Raw genomic sequence first — 13,610 nt, forward strand, 5'->3', positions numbered from 1 at the left:
AAGACTGGAAAATGTCAGTTTTCATTCCAATCCCAAACAAGGACTATACAAGGTCAGTTTTCACTTCAATCCCAAAGAAGGACAATGGCAAAGAGCATTTCAATTACTGTGTATTTGTGCTCATTTCAAATGCTAGCAAGGTTATGCTCAAAATCCTTCAAGTTATGCTTCAGCAGTGTGTGAACACAAGAACATCCAGATGTACAAGCCTGATTGAAGAGGCAGAGGAACCAGAGATCAAAATTGCCAACATACATTGGATCAGGGAGAAAGAAAGGGAGTTCCATAAAAACATCTACTTCTGCTTCATCGACCATGCTAAAGTCTTTCACTGTGTGGATCACAACAAATTATGGAAAATTGTTAAAGTAATGGAAGTACCAGACCACCTTGTCTATCTCCTGAGAAACCTATACACAGGTCAAGAAGCAACAGTTAGAATTGGACATGGAATAACTGATTGGTTCAAAATTGGACAGGGAGTACGAAAAAACTGTTTATTGTCACCCTGCTTATTTAACTTCTATGCAGAGTACATCATGTGAAATGTCAGACTGGATAAATCACGAGCTGGAATCAAGATTGCCGAGAGAAATATCAATAACCTCAGATATGCAGATGACACCACTATAATGGCGGAAAGCAAAGTGAAACTAAAGAGCCTCTTGATGAGGGTGAAAGAGGAGAGTGAAAAAGTTGGCTTAAAATTCAACATTCAAAAAAGCTAAGATCATGGTATCTGGTCCCATCAATCTCTTCATGGCAAATAGATGGGGAAAAATGGAAACAGTGGCAGGTTTTACTTTTTTGGGCTCCAAAATCACTGCAGCCATGAAATTAAAAGACACTTGCTTCTTGGAAGAAAAGTTATGACAAACCTAGACAGCTTATTAAAAAGCAAAGGCATCACTTTGTTGAAAAAGGTGCATATAGTGAAAACTATGGCTTTTCCAATAGTCATGTGCGGATGTGAGAGTTGGACCACAAAAAAGAATAAGCACCAAATAATTGATGCTTTCAAACTGTCGTGCTGGAAAAGACTCTTGAGAGTTCCTTGGACTGCAAGAAGATTGAACCAATCAATCCTAAAGAAAATCAACCCTGAATATTCATTGGAAGTACAGATGCTGAAGCTCCAATACTTCAGCCAACTGATGCTAAGAACCAACTCATTGGAAAAGACTCTGATGCTGAGAAAGACTGAAGGCAAAATGAGAAGGGCAACAGAAGATGAGATGGTTAAACAGCATCATTGACTCAAAGGACATGAATTTGAGCAAAGTCCGAGAGATAGTGGAGGACAGAGGTCCCTGGTGTGCTACAGTCCATGGTGATGCAGAGCCAGACATGACTTAATAATTGAACAATAGCAACAACAAATGAAAGGTACAAACCATCACAGGAATCAAGTGGTAAAGACTTTACTTGAACTTCAAGCAGGTACAAAAGCAAAAATCAAGAATGTTTTGGGAGCATCACAAAGAGACCTGAAATAAGAACAGGAATAAGTCTTGGTACATAAATTGGGGCAAAACCAAACTCAGAATAGCATAAGCTAAAAATGGTAGATAAGAATTTTGGATAACATCTTAATGAGGCTTCTTTTTCAGTCCAGCGCTTTCCATTCTATTCCAAGCTATACTAATGGGCGACAAAATGTTAATAGTTATTTTGTTGTTAAAGTCATCCATAAGCAAATGAACTTCATCAATACAGCTAAAGATAAACTAATGATAATGTAGTTTCTTTACTGCAAGAATTCAGAGTCTTAGTATGCTAATGACTAGCATGCATCTCTAAGAATATGAGTTAATTTTAAGTAAAATATACCAGATGTACTTAACCAAGGAGGAATTGTTCTCTAAGTTTTATTTTAAATCATCTGAAAAAGAACAAAAATGTTCAAGTATTATATATGCTTTTGGAATATATAAAGCAAGGGAGGAACCTCCACTCCTTGCTCTACATAATTCTATTTTATTAGCAACCATGATAAGTGTTTTGAACATATTTTTAAAACAAATATTTCATAACATAAGAAGGCCACAGTTAGTAAGTGAAAACAAGTAGACAGGAGATAAATAGAAAATAAAAAGTAAAAAAAAAAGAGGTAAATCAAACTATATTTGTGCTCACTCTCTCCACGCACTGTAGTTCGCCAGGTGGTTCTGGAGCTTTACAGGCAGCAGTACTAAAGTGGGTTGCCATTTCCTACGCCAGGGGATCTTTCCTGACTCAGGGATCTAACCTGCATCTCTTGGGTCTACCTGCATTGGCAAGTGGATATTTTACCACTGAGCCACCTCGGAAGACCAAATCAAACTATACAAATAATATTAAATATGAACGAATTAAGCCATCTAATCAAAATGTAAATATTTATAGACTGAATAAAAATCATGATTCATTTGTTAGCTGTCAATAGAAGACACACATTAGATTCAAAGATATAAGTAGGTTGAAAGTAGATGGATGAGGAAAATATCATACAAACAACAACCACAAGAAAGCTGGAAAAGCTGTATTAATGTCAGATAAAACAGATTAAAAATCTTTTTTATTAGAGATAAGAAGTGTTTTGTAAGACACGTGGTCAACTTTATAGGAAATTATAAAAATTATGTATATATATTTCTAATAACAGAGCATTAAACACATGAAGCAAAAAAATCAGAATTGAAGAAGAAATAGATAATCAGTAATAATAGTTACAGATTACAGTATCTAACTTTTAATAATAAATAGAACAATTAAGCAGATCAATAAAGAAATGGAAAGCTTGAACATAACAGACCTATAGTCATAGACCTAATATCTATAGAATATTCACCCAACAACAGTATAATACACAGTCTTCTCAAGCACAAACAGAATATTCTCCAGGTAAGACCATGTGCTATGTCATTAAAGAAACCTAAATAAACTTAATAGGATTAAAATAATAGAAAATGTCTTTTCCAGTTAGAATGAAATAAGAAATTACTAATAAAGAAAAGTAGAGAATTCTCAAGCACATGGACATTAAATCACACATTACTAAAGAACAAATGGATCAAAAAATAAATCACAGGAGAAATTTAAAAATAATTTGACATAAATGAAAATGAGAACATACTAAAGTTTATGGGGTATAGTTAAGCAGTGCTTAGGGACAAATTTATAGTAATGCCTATCAAAAAATAAGAAAGATCTAACATCAACTTCCATAGTAAGGCCCTGGAAAAAGAACAAACTAAATTCAAAGAAAGCAGAAAGAAGGAAATAACAAGGATGAGAGCAGAAAACAATAAAAATAGAGAACAGAAATGAAGAAAAATGATCAAAAGCAAAAGTTTTTTTTTTAAAAAATCAACAAAATTGACAGAGCCTCATCTAGATAAAAAAGGAGATGACTGAAATTACTAAAATCAGGAATGAAAGAGGAGACACTACCACCAACATTACAGAAATGAAAAGAATCATAAGGAGCTACTTTGACCATCATAGGCCAACAAATTAGATAACTTAGGTGAATTAAACAAATTTTAGGACACAAACTAGCGAAACTAACTCAAGAAGAAATAGAATATCTAAATGGAGATAGAAGTGAAGTGATTAAATTATTAATCAGAACACTCCACAAAGAAGAGTGCAGGATCAGATGGCTTCACCGGTGAATTATACCAAATCTTTAAGATTAATAGAAATTCTTCACGAACTCCAAACACATAGAAGATGTGGGAATATTTCCCAACCTGTTCTATGAGACCAATATGACTCTGACAGAAAAACCAGACAAAGATATCACAGAAAAAAGAAAACTGCAGACAAATAATTTATGAGTGTAGATGGCAAAAATTCTCAGCAAAATACAGGCAAATGGAATCCAGAAATATATAAAAGGGATTCTACACCATGGCTAGAGGGATTTATTTTAGGAATGCAAGGTTAGTGTAGCATCCTCAAACCATTAATTAATGTAATACATCATCTCAGTAGAAGAAAGAACAAAACCAAGCTAACACATTATCATCCAATAGGTGCAAGAAAAAGCATTTGACAAGATTTAACAGTGCAATAAAGACACTCAACAAATGAGGAACACAAAGGTACTTCCTCAACATGAAAAAGGGAACTTATGAAAAACCAACAATTAACGTCATATTCAACGGTGACAGACTGAAAGAGTTCCTTCCCAAGAGAAGGCACAAGACAGGGATATTTCTTTCCATTTCTATTCAGTGTTGCACTGGGAGTTCTAGGCAAGGCAATTAGGGAAGAAAAGTTAATATAAGGTATTTAAAGTGGGAAGGAAGAAATAAAAGCATCTCTATTTCTAGAAGGCATGATATTATATAAAAGTTTTCTAAAAAATTCACCCATAAATTATTAGAACTATTTAAAAAGCTTGGTAAAGTTGGAGGATACAAGATGAGCATGGAAAAATCAGGTGTATTTCTGTGCACTATGAGTGAGCAACCCCAAAATAAGTTCAGAAAACATTTTTATTAACAATAGCATCAAAAATAACAGAATTCTTAGGAATACATTTAACCAAGGATATTTGTACACTAAGAACTACTGTTGAAAGATTAAAATACTGTTGAAAGAAATTTAAAAAGATATATATAGACATATAGATCAATAGAATAGAATTGAGAGTCCAGAAATAAACCCTAATATCAATGGCAAGTGTCTCATAGGTGTGCTAAGATGATTCAATGGGGGGCAAAACAGTGTTTTTTTAACAAATGGTGACGTGACAGCTGGGCATCCACACACAAAAAATTAAATAAAATTCAGCCTATTCATCAACCACATGGAGAAAGAAATGGCAACCCAGTCCAGTATTCTTGCCTGGAGAATCCCATGGACAGAGGAGCCTGGCGAGCTACAGTCCATGGGATCAGAAAGAGTCAGACACGACTGAAGTGACTTAACACACACACACACAAAACCATATACAAAAATTAACTCAAAACAGATCAAAGACCTAAATGTAAGAGCTCACACTATAAAACGCTTAGAAGAAAACAGAGGAATAAATCTTCATGACCCTGGAATAGGCAATGGTTTCTTAGACGTTACCTCAAAATCACAAAGAACAAAATAAAAAAAATCCAGATAAAATGGATATCACCAAAATTAATACTTTGTGCTTTGTAGAAAACGTTAAGAAAACGAAAGGACAACTTAAAGAATGGGAGAAGAAAACCGTACGTCATAACTTGTTATCTAGAATATATAAAGAACATTCCCAACTCAATAATAAATAGACAAACTAGTTTTAAAATGGGTAGAGGATATAAGTTGACAGTCTCCAAATCCATGCAAATGGCCAGGAAGCACATGAAAATATGCTTAACATTATTAGCTCTCAGGGAAACGCAATTGAAAACCACAGGAGATACCACCTCACACACACAAGAATGGTCATAATAAAAGAAAACCAGATAAATAAAAATTGTTGTGAGCAACTGGAGAGCTTGGAATCTACATATGCTGCTAAATGTATAGTGTGTCTGCTGCTCTAGGGAAGTCTGGCAGTTGCTCAAATGTTACACAGAGTTACCAGCAATTCTTCCTTATCCAAGAGAAATTAAAACACGTGCATACAAAGTCAGAGAGAGAAAACTGTCGTCTGTTAACGCATACATACGGAATCTAGGAAAGCAGCACTGAGGAACCTATTTGCATGACAGGCACAGAGGCGCAGACGTGAAGAATGGGCTCGTGGACACAGCAGGGGAGGAGGGGGATGAACTCAGAGAGGAGCGCTGACATCCACACACGATCACGTGGGGAACAGACGCTAGTGGGAAGCTGCTCTGAGCCCAGGGAGCTCCCCAGGGTGCTCTGTGATGACCGGGATGGGGGAGATGGGGCATGGCAGGGAGGCCCCGGGGGCAGGGGATGCCTTATGGCTGACTCATGTTGTACAGCAGAAGCCAACGCAGCATTGTAAAGCAACTATCCTCCAATTAAAAATAAAAAATAGAATAGCATATTCAAAGGACTACCCAGCACACTGTGATGGCCATCTGTACCTGGCTGAAATCACTCAGGGCGGACAGAGAGAAATAAATCCTTTCGCACATGCTTTTCTTTTCAAGTCCACACGAAACTTTTTCTGAGTGTTTTATGAATGTTCATAGCAGCATTATGCTTATTGCCAAAGAGTGGGCACACCACAAATGCCTATCTAGTGATGAATGAATAAATAAAATGTGGAATATCTATATAATGAAACCTATTATTTGGCAATAAAAAGGAATAAAGTACTGGCATGCCACAATGCGAGATGAAAATAGCAAAAACATGCTCAATGAAAAGAGCCAGTCACAAGGGGCCATATTGTACGATTCCACTTATCTGAAATGTCCAGAGTAGGTGAGTGTGTAGGCACAGAGTGTGGATCAGTGGTTGCATGGGGCTGAGGGGTGAGGAGCCACTGGTGTTGGCTGTGTGGGCAAGCTTTCTTTGTGGGGTAACGAAATGTGCAAAAATTTATTATGGTGATGCATGCACGAGTCCAGGAATATACTAAAAGGCCTTGCGTTTTATTTATTTATTTTTTTGCTGACTTTAAAATGTTTATTCTTTAAAAAATTAGTTGCTTTTTATACAGCTATACAAAGTTCTTAATGTTTCTTTGGCAATGGGATATAATGGAATTTTACAACTATATAAAAAAGTTACCTTTGCCTAAGAAACAGTATTTACTGTGTATACATAGTTGACTGATAAAATTCTCTACCATCCAGCACCCTAATTAATTGACGAAATAAGCTACCTCAAAAGGGATATTACAGGATTTCAAAAAAAAAAGAAAGAAAAAAAAAGAAAAAAGGAAAGAAAAGATATAGACAGACAAACAGACATACACACACACACACCCTTCTGTGGCTCAAAACACAGTATCACGGCCCTATCTGCAGGCAACTTGTAGGAATTGCCAAATACAATTTAGTGATAAGAAAAATCCTTTCAGTGATGAGAAAATACTTATAAGTTTCACTGGAGTACTGCTTTAGTTTAACTATACATAAGAAATTACTTAACCTTCTGCTATTCCAAATATAATTAATGCTCATTTTTTAAGATGAGCCTTCCCCCCCACCCCCAAAAGTAACTGCATTGTATCTCTGAAATTAAACAGAAAAACAAACAAAAACCCAGTGCTGGTGACAAATATACAGCAAATTCACTTCTTCATTCTTCTCAAAGACTGAAACCAATTCTCAGGACCATGAAGAACTAGAAATCCATCTATTTTTAAAGACTTGTTTGTAGACTATGCAGCAACTTTGTTGTCTTTCCTATACTCAAAATCTGCAAACTCCCTGCCCCCACGACCTCCTCTGAATCCACCACGAAATCCTCGAGGAGTGGTGAAGGTACCACCTCGGCCACTACCATGTCCTCGGCCACCACGGAAACCAAGACCCCTCTGCCTCTGTACCCTCCATGGCCACGGTTTGGACGAAGTGGGATTCCAAATGTTTCTGCATTTAATCTTCTCTCTTCAGCCCAGGTTGGTCTCCGTTCTCTATTATCATCACAAGAAATATTATCAAAGAAGGATTTAGTTTTATCATAATAGCATTTAGGTCCAAGTGGATCTTCTTCGTCTGCATTTCCTTCACTGTTTTGGGTATCAACTCCTGAGTCTCCTTTATCTTCACCATTGACAGGCTTCTCCTGTTTCTCAAGTTTATCTTCTTTCAATTTAAGTTTATTATGAAACTCTCTGTCGATTTCCTCCTTGTTAAATTGTGCATTTGCACTTTCAAGTCAAAGTCTTTCTCAAATTTCATTGGACCATCTCGTCGAATACCAAATCTTCCTCTGCCACCTCGATGACCCCCACGCCCTCTCCTTGGAGCTGAAGGAGCACCTGGAACTATTTGTCTCTTCCTATCATTTCTGAGTTGCTCATTTTCTGGTCTTGAGACTTTATGTACTTCAACTCGCCTGTGCTCTTGATTCTCTATTAGTTTTTGGCTGGTAGATGGTAAAGGCCTGGTTGATAGAGGGCTCCTTCTCCCAACAGGTGCTGGAGCAGGTAAGTGGGCCGAGGCGGTCTGTACTGCTTGTTCCATGGTTGGGCTTTTTCTCAAAGGGTCTAACTGAGGGCTTGAACGACCTTGAGAGAGCTGTGTTTTTAGAGCTCTTGTATTCTGTGTAAAGGCAGAACCAACCGCACTACTTTGGGAGAGGACACTGCTGCTTGATGCTTCTGTTCCAAAGGATGTCAAGGAGCTTCCGGCAACACCAACAGCCCCAAACTGCTGCCCAACTAACGCACTTGGACTGAACTGACTGTACGTTGGCATCCTGCCAAAAGGTCCATAGGAGCCCACTGGCTGGAATGAAGAAGTAGATGAACCTAGTGAAGACTGAACAATAGCTGGGTCCTGAGGCAAAGAACACTGTGATTTTGGTGGCTCACAAACAGTAAGGTCTTTAATATCACTCCCACGGAATATTATGTATTCAAAGACTTCATCTCGAGGTGGTATTGGACGATCTGTTGGTCTGTCTTCTGTACCAAAGGACCGAACTTTGGCGAGAGCTACGGTAGAGTTCTCGGTGTTGATAGTGTAGAGGATGCCCTCATAGCGGATCTCCGCCTTGGAGATAAGGCTGATCTTGCTGCGGATGTAAGGGGTGCCCCTGCTAATGGCGCCGCCGCCGCCGCCGCCGCTCCCGGCCGCTCGCAGAGAGGCAGATCCCACGCCGCTGTGGCCGCCCCGCTCGCCCACTTGCTCCGTCGGCGCCTACAGCAGCCGCCTCAGACCCAACATGGCGGCGGCGCCGGCTCCGCTACCCTCCCCCAGCCTCCGGCCCTCAAGCCGCGGCGCGGCGGCGGCGGCGGCAGCGGCCAGGCCTTGCGTTTTACACTTTAATTAGTTAATTAATTTAGGCCACACTGCACAGCATGCAGGATCTCAGTTCCCCAACCAGGGACAGAACCTTTGCCCCCTGAAGTGGAAGCATGGACCACCAGGGACGTCTTAGGTTGTAACTTTAAGTGGATGAATTCTACGACATGTTAATCATCTCTCAATCAAGTTGTTTCAAACTTGGAGTTAAGAAAAAGTATGAGAAGCCAGACTTGTCTCAAAAATGTCAATATAAATTGTTGTTTCTACAAAGCTCACTTTTTCTTGTTTCAGTTCAGTCGCTCAGTCGTGTCCGACTCTTTGCGACTCCATGAACTGCAGCACGCCAGGCCTCCCTGTCCATCATGAACTCCCAGAGTTTACCCAAACTCATGTCCATTGACTCGGTGATGCCACTCAGCCATCTCATCCTCTGTCGTCCCTTTCTCCTCCTGCCTTCAATCTTCCCCAGCTTCAGGGTCTTTTCAAATGAGTCAGCTCTTCGCATCAGGTGGCCAAAGTATTGGAGTTTCAGCTCCAACATCAGTCCTTCCAATGAATATTCAGGATTGATTTCCTTTAGGATGGACTGGTTGGATTCCTTGCAGTCCAAGGGACTCTCAAGAGTCTTTTCCAACACCACAGTTCAAGAGCATCAATTCTTCGGCGCTCAGCTTTCTTTATAGTCCAACTCTCACATCCATACATGACTACTGGAAAAACCATAGCCTTGACTAGACAGACCTTTGTTGGCAAAGTAATGTCTCTGCTTTTTTCTATGCTGTCTAGGTTGATCATAGCTTTTCTTCCAAGGAGCAAGTGTTTTTTAATTTCATGGCTGCAGTCACCATCTGCAGTGATTTTGGAGCCCCCCCAAAATAAAGTTTCTTTTGTTTAGGCATGTATATATTTCATTCTTCTTAATTTAGTTAACGCTCAAGTTGCCTTAAAATGGCCCAGTATTAACTGACTCCTTTATGTACCTACAAGAAAAATGCTAAAAGTGGCAAGTAGAGCATTCTAGCCAAGCTGCACTCTGCTAAGGATGATTTAACAGGTCACCACATTTTCTCACTTTGCAAATGAAGATTTGACTGCAGTCATTTTCTGTTAAGTTCGGCAGGTTGTTTTCTGCCTAGTTTTACCATCATTTTGCTGTTTATATGTTTGGTGTAATGTCAAGTAACGGTCAAGCATTATTAACTGGCATACTGGCTCTCTTTGCCCTTCAATCTGTAAGTGTTACAGAGTAAGTGTTCCTTACAGTAAATCAGTGACACCATTACCTCAAACTGTTTAGCTAAAGTAAGATGCATTGAGACATAAAAATTTTTTGCCCTATCACTTTCTATACTAATTTGACAGTGAACATCTTCATAGCAAAAGGAAATCCCAGGTGAAAGCAGTAATTTTCATAATCAAGTATGTTTCCCTTAATTCATTTCATTTGATTCCATCAGCACTGACGGATTCTGCTATCACTCTGCATGCGGCACTGTTGGGTAGCGCGGAGGTCTAACTTGAGTCACATTTGTTGACGAGAAGCATGACCTTGCATGAGGAAGGAATGATCACTTGCCCACTTAGTAAAGGAAGACACCGTGTTCGGTGCTTTGCATAGAGTCTGAAGTCCTTACAACACTCCTCTCTGACAGATTGTATTATTAATATTTAATAGACGACAGATCTGAATGTAGGGAAGGTGAACACGTTGCTGAAGTCACAGAGCTAGTCCATGAATAGGGATCTAGGTATTGTCCTCACTCCAAACTTTCCCCCTTTCTCTCTGTTGTGTTTGATGCGTTACCTCTGCTGGGGTGGGGCATGCAGCTTCTCTTGGTAGGCCTGGCCGTGGAGTCTTTCTGGGTCACCCAGATTTCAGAGATGAGGAAGCCCTCTGATCCTTGCCTACAAACCTTTTCAGAAGTGGAGCATTCGACTGGCACGGCCCTTGCCACCCGCCACGATGTTTTGTTGTTATTTTTAAACAATTTTCTTAGCATGTCACCATTTCACTGCTGCAAAGCAATGGCAATGTTTTCAAAAGCATTCAAACAGCAGCAGCTGTCCTACATCTCCTAAGCTCTCTAAACGGTTCTGTGAATGTAGGTTATTACCAACAGTTTTCCTTTCCTTATTTTAGTAGTGTATTTAGTCAGCTGATTATGAACTCTACACATCAATGAACAATTTCTTTATATCTGAAATGTTTGAGCAAATATCAGAATAGGGATTGCACAATGCCCTCTGGGTTACGCAGTGTCAAATATGCCTCACCTAGATTAAGGGGGTCCCCTTTGGGTTGCAGAGTTATTGTCATGCAGTGCCTCCTACCATTTATTATTAATTCTTTTCCTGCTTACTCCTAACCAAAAGAATAGAATAAAGAAAGAACAGAGCAATCACATGATCACATATGTGAGTAGCAAGAAGTAGGTGAAATGGAAAAATTGGTCTTGGCCTTTGAAAGACAGAATTTTTTTTTTTTGGCTATATAAACATTACTTTGTAGAAACTATGGGGAAAAGACAAGTAGGTGGTTAGAAGGGGGTAATTTTACAGTTTGAAGTCAGTTCGTATTTTAATCCTATCTGTCTTAGTGAGTTTTAATGTACTACCTAAAGGTCAAGACTATGTACAAATTATGTGTGAAAAGTAAGATCTTTTTTTTTTTCTTTTACTTACGCTTCAACTATGAAGAAATCAGATATTTTCAACTAAGGAAAAACTAATTCTTTAGGGAAGGAATAATCAGACCACTGACACTTATCTTGCCCTTTTTACCTTTTTACTTCAATATATGACAAGATAACAAGATTTATGTCATTTCACTAGAAAAGCAGTCATGAATGTAGAATCACACAGGGGAAATATTTTGTTTTCCAAGTGGTCATATGTTTTAATGCATTTATCATTGACTCACATTCTGAAAGGAAAGGCATATAGTGTAAGGATTTTCAGCTATAACTTGGAAAAATCATCAACATTCCAAAAGGTGAAGATACACATTTTTTCCCCGAACTAGTCACTAACTTCTCTAGCTGAGCTAAGATATTGGTCAATCCATTCTTACAGCCACTAGATAATCTCCTCAAATGTGAGAGAAAATAATTCAGATGGGTGATTTTATCTGATGACAATATTTTAAAGGAAACTGTTTCACAAAAAGTTGATGTCCAAACAAACAAACAAAAAAATCCCACCAATCAAAAAAACTCCACAACAATAAAGTGTTCTTAAACCAAACACACACACACAAAGTTGATGTCCAGGTCTCCAACGGAGTGTTCAGTTTGTTTTGTCTTATTCTTTTGGTGTATTTTCAAAAAGAGACTTTTGGGGTGATCCCACATACGGACAAGTCCTTACAGCTAAAGGAGTTCCAAGCCAGCGAGTGTTTCTGTTCCTAACTTGTGAGTCTGCGCTTTGGCCTCTTCCTTCTTGTTGGCAACAATCTCAGCTCCAGAGAGCACAGATGCAGGACAGAGGGCAGTAAGACACGAATCTTCCCTGAGCTGATGGAGCAGAGGGCAACAGAAACCTCTGCACGTCATGACAAGATGCCCAGTTCTCCGTCGTTATGGAAAATTGGAAACCAGTTATGTTTATATGAATTTCATTTTTCTCAGAATTCATCCACATCATCAGCTGGCTACATTTTCTGCCAAGATCTCATCAGAGAATCTACCACTTCAGCCCTATTACCTACCTGTGCCTGCTCAATGGCACTTGACCTAGGTGTACCCTGAAGGTTGTCACAAACAGTTGGGTCTTCCAGTTTTCCTATTTGAAGGATCTTTCTAGTCTCTCCTGCAGCTAAGCCTGCAGGTAATCCCTCAGAAGCCATCTTTTCTCTTGTCTCATGGAAGAACAATTCCGAGGTGCCCTACATAAGCTCCCAGTGCCCCCCACCCCAGCAGAATGGAGCCCCAACTGCCTACAGAGTTAATCATTTCATTCACACCCCCTGATTCACTTGCCTTCCTTTCTTCCCTGTCTTATTCTTCTACTCCTTCCTCTTGCTTCCCAGATGACCTCCCAGAGAAAGTATTTGCATGCAAATCATTGCCTCAAAATCTTTTTTTAAAAAATTAATTATATTGGGGCGCCCAAATGAAGAGAGTGATTCAGAAATTACCTTCTCTTTTTGTATGAAATATCCAGAAAAGACAAACTTATAGAAACAGAAAGTAGACAAGTGGTTGCCCAGGACTGGATATGGGAACAGGAATTAATCATGAATCGGTGTGGGAGATCTTGTTAGGGTGATAAAAATATTCTAAAACTCACATGAGCATGGTTGAACCACTCAATAAAGCTACTAAAAATTATTAAATTGTACTCATTTCACATGAGTGCCTTTTATGAGATGTACAATATACCTCAATAAAATTGTTTTTAAAATTACCTTATTTTATACAAAGAGATGGTAAGATCCAGAGAGCTAACGTGCTCAGTTATACAGCAAATGTAGGCTAAAGAAAAGAACAGCTTCAGGCCATTGGATCACTCTGATTCATTACTTCTGATTCATCTCTGGATGAATGATCTTGCTTTAGCTCATTAAAAATCAAAGTATATAAAAGTAGCACTAATGAAACCAAATATCAATACATTTATGACATTAATTAGAGAAATTAGCACTTAATGCTTCCTATATGTTAAATGATTTAGCTAGATGATCCCATTTAACTTCACAGATGGGCCATAAGGTAGGTATAACTGCTATCTCCTTGTTACACATGG

General features: G+C 38.8%; 2 protein-coding genes across 2 annotated transcripts in view; both read right to left on the reverse strand.

The window, feature by feature from the left end:
- The window catches only part of KCNH8 (potassium voltage-gated channel subfamily H member 8), a 446,029-nt gene that overhangs the window by 26,947 nt on the left and 405,472 nt on the right, over positions 1–13,610 (reverse strand). The window lies entirely within an intron of this gene.
- Positions 6,559–12,711, reverse strand: LOC122675830 (protein LSM14 homolog A-like). Its single transcript, XM_043874962.1, is given in 4 exon segments — positions 6,559–7,428; positions 7,431–7,772; positions 7,775–8,759; positions 12,574–12,711. Coding segments are annotated over 4 exon segments (1,620 nt in total). The 3' UTR covers positions 6,559–7,273.

Source organism: Cervus elaphus, chromosome 19 (assembly GCF_910594005.1).
Source record: "Cervus elaphus chromosome 19, mCerEla1.1, whole genome shotgun sequence".
NCBI classification, from domain to species: Eukaryota; Metazoa; Chordata; class Mammalia; order Artiodactyla; family Cervidae; genus Cervus; species Cervus elaphus.